Source organism: Vombatus ursinus, unplaced genomic scaffold, assembly GCF_900497805.2.
Source record: "Vombatus ursinus unplaced genomic scaffold, bare-nosed wombat genome assembly UNPS02009205.1, whole genome shotgun sequence".
NCBI classification, from domain to species: Eukaryota; Metazoa; Chordata; class Mammalia; order Diprotodontia; family Vombatidae; genus Vombatus; species Vombatus ursinus.
Genome location: NW_020948983.1, coordinates 58,516,713 through 58,529,646, shown reverse-complemented (window position 1 = coordinate 58,529,646; position 12,934 = coordinate 58,516,713). Strand labels below are relative to the sequence as shown.

The following is a 12,934-nucleotide window of genomic DNA, read 5'->3' as shown; positions in this document are numbered from 1 at the left end:
AAAAGGGGTGGGATTTGGGGAAAAGGTGAGTAGTTCTATTTTGGACATGTTAAGTTTCAGATGTCTATAGGTTATCTAGGTTGAAATAGATAGCCAGTGATGAGGGACTGCAGCTAAGGTGTGAGACTAAGGCTAAACATGTATATTACTGGAAATCATCTGCAGAGATAATAATTCAATCTATTGGAGCAGATGAGGTCTCCGAGTGTGAGAATTTGGGGAGAAGATGGTCCAGCACAGAGTCTTGGCTACATACATTTAGAGGGGTAAGATATGGATAATGATCAAGCAAAGGAGACAGAGGAGCAGTAACAAATCAGGAGGAGGGCCAAAAGAGCACAACATCATGAAATTCCAGAGAGGAGAAAGTATCAAGGAGGAAAAGGTGATTAACAGTGTCATATGCTTCAGAGAAGTCAAGAAGGATAATGACTGAGAAAAGACTACAGGATTTAGCAATCAAGAAGTAATTAGTAACTCTGGTTCAGACATTTGTTAGCTGTGTGAGCATGGGAAAGTCACTTACACTTCTGAATCTTAGTTTTGTCATTTTTAAAAACAGAGATAATAATGCTTGTACTACGACGTGTACATGTACTACCTACTACTTCTTAAGATTATTAGGAAAGTGCTTTGCTTTAAAGCACCACATAAGCATGTGCTTCTATTGCTCAGAGATGAACTTAGACATACCAATTAGTCCTTTTTATTAATTGCAAATTTGATAAAACCAAAAGTTACTTACTCTTCCAATTTCTGCAGTCCAGGAAACAACAATGGTGTTTGGTACAGTTGTGGACAATCGGACAAGTGAGGTGATATTAATTGGTCGGCTGGGTCGCTTTGGTTCCACACCATTTTTGGTAGGTGGAAGATAGCCCTAAAAATGTAAAATGTAAAAATTTCTATTCATTCTTTCCCATAATTTCAAATGTTATTCTTTTTTAAAAAATAATTTATTTTGAATTATCAATATTCACTTCCATAAGCTTTTGAGTTTTAAATTTTTCTCCCCCTCCCTCCTTACCTCTTTCCCCAAGATGGCGCACAATCTGATACAGGCTATACATATACAATCCTATTAAACATATTTTCACATTAGTGATGTTGTAAGTAAGAATTAGAACCAACAGGAGGAACCACAAGAAAGAGGAAACAAAACAAAATATAAGAAAAAATGGCAAATAATGTTTCGATCTGCATTCAAAATGTTATTGTTTTAATAAAAACTTTGTACACAGATTGCTACTGAATATGGGTTTTTTTTTCCATTAAAGTCAAGAGAAACAAGTGTTTTCCTGGAATAAGATTTAAAAATTTACAGCATGGTTGAATTTGAAGCCTTTGTTAAACAATTTTTATCACATCTTCATATGCAGATCTTATGCTTTTTTTTTAAAAGACTAAAAGCTTGGTGTGTTAAGCCTGCAATAAAGTATTACTGACTACATTTCAAAGAAATCAGTAAGAGTTAAAGAATGAGAAGATACCATGTACCAGAATTTCAGAAGAATATGTATCCATACATTCATAAAAAGAAGTCTGTGGGTACATCTCATTCAATCTAACTTGAAATCCTTGACCTTGGCCCTTGTCTTTTTAATGTTTTCCTTCAGTCTCTGCCTTACGATAGCTTCTGTTAAATGTGTTATCTCTATGTAGTCTATACAAATGCTTCAATTTCTGACTCGGTCAAAATTTTCATAATTAGATCACATTATTGATTAAAGCCATGATGGTTATGCTTTGACAGATAAGCTGACAACACACTTTAAGAATTCTGGACTTACTGGAAGGCTACAAGTTTTCCCATTAACTTTTACACAAAGATTGGGTGGGAAATGATCTTCTTGTGGACAACTGGTTTCTGATAAACAAAACCTAAAAAACATGAGAAAAAGATTTAATCATCTTTCAAAATTATAACTTTACTAACATTTCTGTTCAACAGGTAACTTAGAAATTTTCAGAATATGTTGATGACCCAGTAATTTGGCTAAAAATATTAAGTATTTATTATGGTTTTTCAACATCTCTCACTGATGGAAAAAAAGCTTTTAAAATAATTCTATCCCCATTAGCTTCAGTAATACTACTGAGAATCTATATGGTTATCTTCACAACAGTTCTCATCATCCTATACTATCAATTTCTCAAGGGAAATACTTTATACATAGTGTGTAGCCTGTGTATAAAGTATTTATACAAGCTGTAGCTCTAATAACCCTTTTTCAACAACCAAATCCTGTATGTGAGGGTCTTGTGCTCAGCTGCCTCCCGGGAACTGATTACAAGAGTGTTTTTTTCTCCCAAAACTCTGCCTTAGTCTTAGAAGGTAGACGTATAATATTGCTGAGTTTCCAGTTCCCTAAGCCAATAAAGGTCTTGATAGAAAAAAAACAAAAAACAAAAAACCGAAGGACTTGAGAGAATAGTTTTTACAGTGATTCTAAAAGTAGTCTCAGTGATTTCAAAAACTGGCAGTGGAAGCTGTTCTATATGACAAAGTATAATTAAGCAGCTATACAATGACATTACTTGCACTGCATTCATATTTAAATCGAAACAAAACATTTCAGAAACCCTTTACCTTTCAGCTATGCACATAATACTCTGGGGGAAAAAAGGAAGCATAGCTATACAATGGATAAACTCTAATTTTACTCTGTTATGTAAATTTAAGAAATGAATTATGAGGTTTACTCTTTTCAATCTACTGTAAGTTACCACCTCTCTAACTAAAACACAAACTTGCCTGTCATTACATCATTACCAAATATTCACAGCTCATTATGGAACTAACAAGTTTTTTTTAAAGGAGATTTCTTTCTTTCCTTTTATTTCTTCCCTTGCCCTGTGGTACTTAATATTGAATCTATTTGACCATTTTCATCACAAATACCCTCCCCTCAACATCTTGAGAAGTCTTCTAAAAGCAAGTCAGGAAACTTACATCAAAAAAAAAGAAACAAACCCAAAAAGGTCAATAAATGTATGATCTTCTCTCTCTATATTTACTTATATATTATCAGATCAACTCTGAACACTATGAAAAAGTGATTAGAAACTACTCAACTTAGTAGCTAATTATATAGTATTCGACCCATCACTTAAACAAATGTAAAATATGGAAAACAAATCCCTTGAGGGACAAAAGTATAGTAATTTGGCTGCCAAGACTCTTTCCTAAGGAGACAACTCAAACCTTATTAAATTAGGCCAAAAACAAAAACTCAAAACCATACCAAGACGCAGGAAAGAATGAGGAAATGAAATAAGTGGAAGAATGTCTGCATGCATAAATAGTTTAGAGGAAAATGATACACAGATGAAAAGAGCTGGAGTTAAACTGGAAAAACAAAGGGTTAATTTCTGATAAAATTATTTATGTATTTGATATTATCTTTTATTAACATTAGTCACATATAAAGTAACTGACTTACAAAAAATTTAAAAAAAAAACCCCAATTCTAAAGATTAATGGATTTATTAAGTCAAATGATCAGCTACTTAAAAGAATAAAATTCTATTTCCTGGGTATACTGCTGCATATAAGCCTTGTATAAAAACAAAACAACAACAAAACCCACCTTTACTCTTGAATTGTTTATATATAAACTGATCAAGCCTAGAAAATACATTAAAGATTTTTCTTATACCTAATATCTGGCACTGTTCTAAGAACGTTCAATACATTAACATAATCTGCTAAGAATATAATCAGAATATACCTATTCCTTTTCCAACTAAGTGGAGATTATCAAGCTGGAAAATAAATAGTAAGATGATAATTATCCCTAAATATGATCAGGGTAGGGGTGGGTAGGAGAAACCTCAGTTAGTCCTTTCATTTCCTGCTCACCACCTTTGACATACACCTTACCCATTCTTGCCTCCAAACTATGCCAGGCCCATGACACTTTTCCAGTTTGGAATGCCCTCCATATCTTTCTCTGCCTCCCCAAATCCTACTCATCTCCTCCAAGATGCAGTTCAGATTCTACCTCCTTCATGAGAATTTTCCCAACTATTTTAACTTCTAGTGATCTCAAAAATAGTATCACATTTATAATATCTACAACACTTAACAATGGATCCTAAGAGTTATTTCTTGATCTCTAATTGTGTTCCTTATCAGTTTTGCCTCCCTAATTAGACTGGAATAAGCTCCTTAAGGGCAAAGGGATGTCATTCTTTTCTTTTTGGTTCTCTAGAGAGCCCACCACAATATTATAAATATGGTACTGTACCGATTTAACAAACAGTTACTGATTGACTGAAAATCTGTGGTACCAGGTGGTTTACATGGACAAGAAGATAAACTGCATATCACCACACAAACAAAATAGTATGGGGTAAAGAAGTTAGAAAACTGGTGGTAGTAGCATCAGTTCTGGAAAATATACTATCAGGGTAAGCAAAAAATATCAACTGTTTCACATGGAGTCTTTTAATTATACTGTGTTTAGTTTGCTGATTACACATTTTACAGCAAATCAAACTCAGATGATGGTCTGATTACTGTATGACAATAAGAGGTCACTTAGATAACTAGTATTATTCCTTTAGCTAACTGCAGTATTTTTGTTCCCTATACATAAGCCCTCTATATTTTAAAAGAGCTGATCACTATAATATTTCAAGACTATAAACAGTAAAGTTTTCTTAATACTTATAGCAGACTTCTACATAACCAAACTGAGAAATTCAGCTTAGGAAAGAACCTGTTATGATGAAATCTGTCTTGGACAAAACTTAGCATAGCTGGTATATAATTATACACAGCCACAAAAAAACTACAAAGAATGGGGAGAACCCAGGATACAAATAACTTTTTATCCTCACTTTCAGTATAATTAACAGCAAGCAGATGAATACCCCTAAAAAACTTCATTTATACATTTTTTACTTTTATGTATTAACTTTTAAAGTATCAAAATATTTTACACTATAATTAAGACTTACCTTAGCTGGACTTGTACTGTGAAGTCACATTTAGTTCCAGAAATATCCCTAGAAAATACAGGACAGAAATAGAAATATTATAGTGTATGCATGTGAAAGTGAAAATTAAAAAAAAAAGCACTTGTTTCAGTAAAAGGCTGCTGAACAAATATAATCAGAGAAATGACTGCTTTTATAGTCTCTGCAGCACAGGTTAGGTTAAGTGTACTTGAAACTCATCCAAAATACATCACATGCTGTAATAACATCTTATACTCAATACTAAGTTCAAATGCCACACTGTAAGTTATATTGGAAGACAACTTACATGGAACTACTGATTTGTTGCACTTGTTGTGGAGTCAATGCAAATGCAAAACAGGTTTCTCGAAAACGCTGACTGTTGTCGGATGCTAAAGAAAAAAAGAATTATAGTTTTAATTACCTTCCATTACATCAACAAAGAAGACATTAGAAAAAATAACTGACGTTCCCTCAATGGATTAAAATGTTTTAGAGTTGTAAATAAAGTACTTAAAACAAAAACAATGCCCTAGCTGTATAAATGGACTAAAGCAGTAAAAGAACATTTCGATTAGTTTTGAAAAAAAAACAGAATCAAAATAAAATATTGAAATTTAAATTCAAAAAGTATATTGTCAAAAACACTAACAAGACATAAAAAGATACTGCTTTGTAGATACGTGTGTACTCATATACATTATCACAAAATGGAAAAAAAACTGCCACTCATATTTAAATAAACTAATGGTGAATAAGAAATGCGGATTTTTGAAGTAAACATTTTAGAATAAGAAAGAAATCTTAAAATTAATTCAGCTAAGATTATACTTGGTCCTTAAGACAAATAATTTTATCACCTCTCCTCCTATAATATAATGCAAAGGCTTTTCAATGTTTTCAAATTTTAGCCATAACCACTACTTTAAATGTAAGATGTAAAACTACATCTTATGCAAGAAGGTGGCTCAGGGAAGTGACTGAAAGGCTAATGACAGGGTAAGACACAAATCATTCACTATAAAGGGATAAAATACCATTTACAGGTAACCAATTCCAATCCAAGCTAAAGCTATAAAAACACAAAATAGATCTATCTCAAAGTCATTTAGTAACTGGTCATTTATGTTTTGATTTATAACAACAAAAAAGGCCATTGAACACTCTAGACTGGTCAGTTTCTTGAAGTTCACTTGTTAAATTGCAGATTAAACAGAGAAGATAGCTAATATACAAAAATTAAATCAGAAATTGTATCTTTCTCTCAATCTCCTTTTTCTTCCTTCAATACAAGCACTGAAGAAGTAGTGATTGTGGTGTTTTTTACTAAGCAACTTCCTATTTATTCAGTCAACAAACATTTATCCAGCATTAGTGTATGCGAGGAATTGTATTAGGATACCAAGATGGGGGATAAAAAAAGTTCTTGCCATTAAAGTGTTTACAAGTTAATAAAGGGATTAAGGCTTGAGGACAAATTACTATTAAGTAGAATATGATATAGACAAAGGAGGGGTTAAGACAAAGTACTATAAGAAATATGAGTAAGTTAGCACTTTCACTTGGGGATGGCAAATACAAGAAAGACTTCATGAAGGAAGATTGCACCTGGTCCAGGCTTTGAAGTAAAGGAAGGATTTCAATACACAGAGATAAGAGAGGACTGCTTTCCAGAATAAATTACATGAATGCATAGAGTTGAATTTTAGAGGATGATATCAATAGCAGGATTGTACAAGGCTTGAAGAAAAATAGTGAGAAATCAAGCTAGAAAGGTAGGTTACAATATACTATAATAAGACTTTTAATGGCAGATGAAAGAATTTACATTGTATTCTGAAAGCAAATAGGAGCCAATAAAGATTTTTAATTGGGGAGGTGATATGGTAAAATTTATGCATTAGGAAGATTATTTTGGCAGCTGGATAAAGGATATATTTAGGGAAGGGAAGGAAAGAAAGAAGGGAGGAAAATTAATAGGTTTCACTAATTTTACTTACATTTTCTAGAATGGAAAAAAAAATGCCTCTCTGTCACAGGAAGAACTATTTTACACCTGTGATAGCTTAATGATTTTATAAAGAAAAAAAACTCTCCATGTGTATTCTAAACGTTTGATTCTACTCATGATCAACATTTCCCTAACAATCAGCACCACAATACATACTCACAGAAAAACAGAGGAAAACGTGTATAAATGTGTCACTATAATAAAGTACGAAAGACCTCCAGGCTTTTATAACTTCAGTGTAGAAATATATTTTAATGGGCCTAAAAGCTGTATTTATTTTGCTACTTTGTTATAAACTAGCATGCTGTTTGGTGTCCTAGGTAGGATTTAGAGAAAATAACTGTACATGTGGATCACAGTTTATTCTTAAAGAAATAATTTTCACAACTTAACTTTCAAAAGGTCCTCTACTTAACTGAAATGCACTGTAATGTCTGGTTTCAAAGACAAACATAGAAACAAAAGACAAGCCTGTAACAAAGCAGATCTTCTCTGTTAGCTAAAAAGAAATATCAATAACTAGTTTGGATTCTCAAAGGGGTCCCATTTAAATTGTGTAAAGACTTCAATCTAATCTAGCAAGCCAAGCTTATTTTAGATCTTTGGCTCTGTTCCTAGACCAGTACTAAAATAATGTCACAAGTAGAAAAATTCATAGCATTTTTAGGCAAAATTTCAGAGCCCTTTCAATAGATACGAGGGAAGTACATACATTTTATACTCTCCCACCTTGCCCCCTCAGCATGTGCACTAGATCCTACGAGTAGCTTTAAAGTTATCTGTTTGAAGAATGAATGTCTCTTGACATACAAAATATTTTATATATTAGAACTAGGTGCTTTGGTATAGGGAGCACAGTGCAGGTTCAAAGAAATAAAACAGTACCATTACCCTCAAAGAGATTATGATTTCCCTCTTGGTTTCAATACCATTTTCTCTTTATTGTCCTAATGTCTCTAGTAACCGCTCCTTTTCTTTCACTTGCTACCTTTCTTCTTGTCCTTTTCTACTCAGATACTCCCTTTTCTCAAGCAATCTCATTCACTCCCAGTTTCAATGACCACCTCTTAAGCCAGATAACTTTCACATTCATCTCCAACACCAACATTTTTTTGTGTGTGTGTTTCAGGTCCACATCTCCAACAGCTCATAGGATGTTAGTGCCATTCTACCCGCACCTTAAACTCATTATCTGAAAGTGAACTTATTCTCTTTTCCCCTAAACCTCCTCCTACATTCTGACTTCACTTGGTCAGTGGTGAACCATTTATCTAGTGTTGCAAGGTCAAAATGTTGGGGTTACCTTAGACTCTTATATCTGTACTTCTCACATCCAGCTAGTTAACACATATTGTAAAATTGATTGCTGCAACATATTTAATACTAGTCCCCTGCTCTCTAGTCCTACCGATACAACTGCAGTAGGGAAAGGAAGGAACAGATACAGAAAGAACTACAGTAGCCTTCTAAAAGGTCTTATCTCCACTCCAATCCATCCTTCATACTGCTGTTAGACTAACTGTCTTGATGCAGAGAACTGGACATGGCTATCACAAGTTTAGCTAGAACAATTCTTCCCATGTCAAGAAGGTCTTGTTAGTATCAAACACTCTGTTCAAAAACATCAGAAGCTCTCTGTGGTCTCCTAAGTAAAGTTCCATTGCCAGCTATCTTAAGCCCATCCACAATTTGGTATCATCCCACTTTTCCAGCTTATCTCCTCCTACTCTCTTCCATGAATCCTATGTTCCGAGTAAGAGACCCAAACCTACTCTATCTTGTATCATATTTTGTGCAACTGCTGGGGCTAAGTCTTGTTTTCCTGAATTAAGTTTAGTTTTCCTATAAATCACATGATTTCAAGGAAGCAATTTTTATTATTGAACCACTAGCTGTTTTATAGGATGCAGATGGATGCAACCAATCAGGATCCCTGAACTCTGGAAAGTCCCAAAATCTTTAAATAGTTACTACTAAAAATAGTAACTTTACATAAAAACCCTTCTAAATCTCTCTTCAAGGTCCTGGTGCCTACTGAGGGGGCCCTGGACCCGATTTGTTCTGTAACTGCATGCCTTGCTAATAAATTGTGTACCTCTGACTTTGTTTTCTCAGTTATTATAAAACTGCTCACAACACAAGTCGACTGGACTTGAAACCTTCACTGACTGAAACCTACTACATCCACTCTGAGTTTTTGAGCCCAAATATAGAACATATAGAAAGTTATCCTCTATTAAATTTCATCTTATTAGATCTGGCACATCAATTCAACCTTTTAAGATCTTTCTGGATTCAGACTGTTATCTACTGTGCTAGCTCTTACTCCCAGCACTTTGTGTCATCTGTAAATCTGACAGGCATGACTTTTATGTTTCCATTCAAATTTCTAATAAAACTTTGGAAAAGCAGGTGGCAATGGATAGATTCCTATAAGACTTAACTGGAGACGTCTATCCAAGCTGACACTGATCTGTTAGTTATTATTCTTGGGGTTCAGACTGGTCCTTCAACCAGTCCCAAATGTACCTAATTGTGTTATAATTTAACTCACATCTCTGTTTTGTGCACAAAGACAGCATTAAAGACTATTAAACAGTTTGATGAAATCAGAGTATTCTATATCTATAGCATTTTCCTAATCTCCCTGTCATGTTACTATGTCAACAATGTAAAAGTTAGTCTGGCATGACCTATACTTGATGAAGACAAACTGGCTCTTTGTAATCACCATTTCCCTTTAACATGTTCACAAAGCATCCCTTTTTAATAATATGTTCTAGAATTCTTCCAGGAAAAGAAGTCAAACTCCCTGGCCTGCAAATATAATTTTCTTTTATGAAAATCAGGATGTTTGCCCTTCTGTACTCCTATAGAATCTTTCCTATTCACTACAGTCTTTTAAAGATCACTGGCAGCAGCTTAGCAAGCCACATATGCTTATTTAAAATTTTCACGTGTTCAGTTGTTTTTCAGTCTTAGCTGACTCTGTGTGATCCCATTTCGGGTTTTCTTGGTAAAGATACTGGAGTGACTTGACATTTCCTTTTCCAGTTCATTTTACAGATGAGGAAAATGAGGCAAACAATTAAGTGACCTACCCAGGGTCACACAGCTAATAAATGTTTGAGGGCAGATTGGAACTCAGGAAGAGAAGTCTCCTGACTCCAAGCCCAGCATTTTATCCACTGTGCCACCTAGCTTCCTGTTTAAATTTAGATGTAAGTTTTTTAAATTTAACTTAAATTTTCTCTCATCAACTTAGGGCTATTTTCCCACTTGTCAATAGCATCACCGTAAAGCAATACCACAACATGAGCTTTTGTTTTGAAGATTATGATGAAACTGGGGCATCTTTGAAATCTTGTGTTGTTTTTCCTTACTTATTCCATGATTTGAGAAGGAGAGAAGCTTAAGATGGGCTATCAATTCAATTATTAAGTTCTCTGTGTTGACTACCAAAGTCAATACAAAGTTTAAACAAAACAAAGTTTTGTCCCATCTCTCTTTCCCTCAAGATGTCAGTCTAATTGAGTGAGATGTAAAATATACAAAAAATAATTACAGACAAAAGAGGTCTAAATGTGTTATTATACAGGTCCAAAAAAAAAAGTGCTTTGTGAAACTATGTGGGGAGTATAGGCTGGATGAGTATCATTGATAAGACAGGATTAGGAAAAGATTAATGTAAAAAGTAGTATCTGATTAGGAACTTAAAGGATGAACAGAAATTTAACAGACTGAACTGGGGGAAAGAAAACATTCTAGGAACAAGGAACAGTGTGACCAAAGGCAAGATGAGGAAAAGCACAGGGTATATTCAGGAAACAGAGAGTGGTCCAGTTTGGCTAGAGTATAAGATATGAGGAATAGAATAGAATGACAAGGCTTACCATGTTGACATTTGGTTATGCAGAGCCTTGAATATCAGGTAAAGGTAATGAAAAAGAAAGACTAAAAGACAACATTTCAAACGTGGGAGACTGGGTGAACACAAATAGTGCAGGTTTAAGGGGAGAAACATGCTTAGTTTTGAACATTCTAAATTCAAGATGCTAATGAGTCTGGATAGAGCTGTCCTATAGGCAGCTGGGAGATAAATAAAGATTTGGAAGTTATCTTTCTAGTATCAGTAATAATAACAACAAAAGACACTTAAATAGCACTTTAAAGTTTGCAAAATGCTATATATGCATCACTTTAAGGTTCAAACAATTTGGTGCTGTAGGTACAACTGGTATTATTCTCATTTTATAGAATGGCAAACTGAGGCTCACAGAGACTGATTTGTTCATGATCACCTTGCTATTAAGTGTAAGATATGAGCCTGGGTCTTCAACTCCAAGCCCAGCTCTCTACTTAAAGTTCATGCTGCCTCTTCATAGAAGTTAGAGTTGAAGCCAAGATATGAATAAAGGGAAGGAAAAGCCAAGGGAATACCTACCTTATGTATTGTACAAAATGATGAATTAACAAAGAAGAAAGTAGCAACAGTTAGAGATAGAAGGTGAACTCAGAGGCCATCTAGTTCAACTGTCTTACAGTTGAGGAAACTCAAGTGGGAACAATAAAAATCAAGGGATATTGGAATGACAAAATATCCCAAAAGGAGAGGAGATTAATTAACTATTTGCAGTATGAGGATCAAGAAGTACTGAAAAAGCTAAGTGGATTTAGTGATTTTATAATTGGTGATGACCGTTCTTAAAAAAAAGTTTTCATACTCTTTAGAAAAAATATGAAGATCAGTAATATGCCTCCCCGCAGTAACTATGCCGTCTCATAGAAACCTCTTTTGTAACAAAGTAAATTTAGGCAAAATATATTGGCACAGTGACTATTACAGGGCCTCATTCTGCAGCACCCATTATCTCTATCTCTTTACCAAAAGGAAGAAGAGATGCTTCATCATCAGTTCTCTTGAAATAAGATTAGTCGGTACACTGATCTAAATCATAACAACTTAGGAATGTTTTCTCTTTCTTTACCAGGATTATCGTATATACGGCTATCTTGGTTCTGTTTACTTCATTTTGCATTAATTAAACAAGTCTTCCCAAGTTTATCTTAAGTCCTCATTTTTGTCATTTTTAATGATACAATAATATTTCATTACATTTATATACCTCAATTTGTTTAGTCATTTCCCAATCTATGGGCATCCATTTTGTTTTAGAGTACCTCTGTGATACAAAAAGTACTGCTACGAATATTATGATATATGATCAGTCAGTCAATAAACATTAAGTGCCTACTTATGTGCCAGGCATTATGCTAAACACTGGGGATACAAAAAGAGGCAAAAGACAGACTGCCTACAAGGAGCCTACAATCTGATGGGGGAGACAACAAATAAACATGCATATATAAGCTATATATATGATAAATAGGAAGTAAATAAGAGAGGGAGGTCACTAGAATTAAGAGGGATTGGGAAAGTCACTTCATGTAGAAGGTGGGATTTTAGGTGGGACTTAAAAGAAGCCAGGGAAGACAGGAGGCTAGTCACTGAACTGAAGAATGCATGCTGGGGAGTAAGGTGTAAGAAGACTGGAAAGGCAGGAGAGGGCTAGGTTATGAAGGGCTTTGAATGCCAAACTGAGCATTTTGTATTTGATCCTGGAGGCAACAGAGAACCACTGGAGCTTACTGAGGGATGTGTGTGTGGTATATGTGTGTTTGAGTGTGAGTGTAAGACAGTGGGGGGGGGGGGCTAAACCTGTGTTTAAGAAAATCACTTTAGCGACTGAATGGAAGATGAATTAGAGTGGGTAAAGACTAAAGGCAGACACACCAGCAAGCTATTGCAACAGTCCAAGCATGAAGTGATGAGGGCCCACACTAAAGCAGTGGCAATGTCAGAGGAGAAAAGGGAGCATATTAAAGAAATATTCAAAAGTGAAAGAAACAGGCCTGGCAACAGATTAGATGTGTGGAATGGGAAGAACAGAGGGGTGA

The 12,934-nt window shown here is 34.6% G+C and overlaps 1 protein-coding gene across 2 annotated transcripts in view; it reads right to left on the bottom strand.

Moving 5' to 3' along the window:
• PIAS1 (protein inhibitor of activated STAT 1) overlaps positions 1 to 12,934 on the bottom strand; it is a 155,289-nt gene that overhangs the window by 55,169 nt on the left and 87,186 nt on the right. For both annotated transcript variants that reach the window (XM_027851825.1, XM_027851826.1), the window contains exons 3-6: positions 5,273 to 5,357; positions 4,966 to 5,013; positions 1,791 to 1,881; positions 746 to 880 (exon numbers count right to left, since the gene is read on the bottom strand). In XM_027851825.1, coding sequence (XP_027707626.1) covers positions 746 to 880; positions 1,791 to 1,881; positions 4,966 to 5,013; positions 5,273 to 5,357 — 359 coding nt within the window. The remainder of the gene's footprint in view (positions 1 to 745; positions 881 to 1,790; positions 1,882 to 4,965; positions 5,014 to 5,272; positions 5,358 to 12,934) is intronic.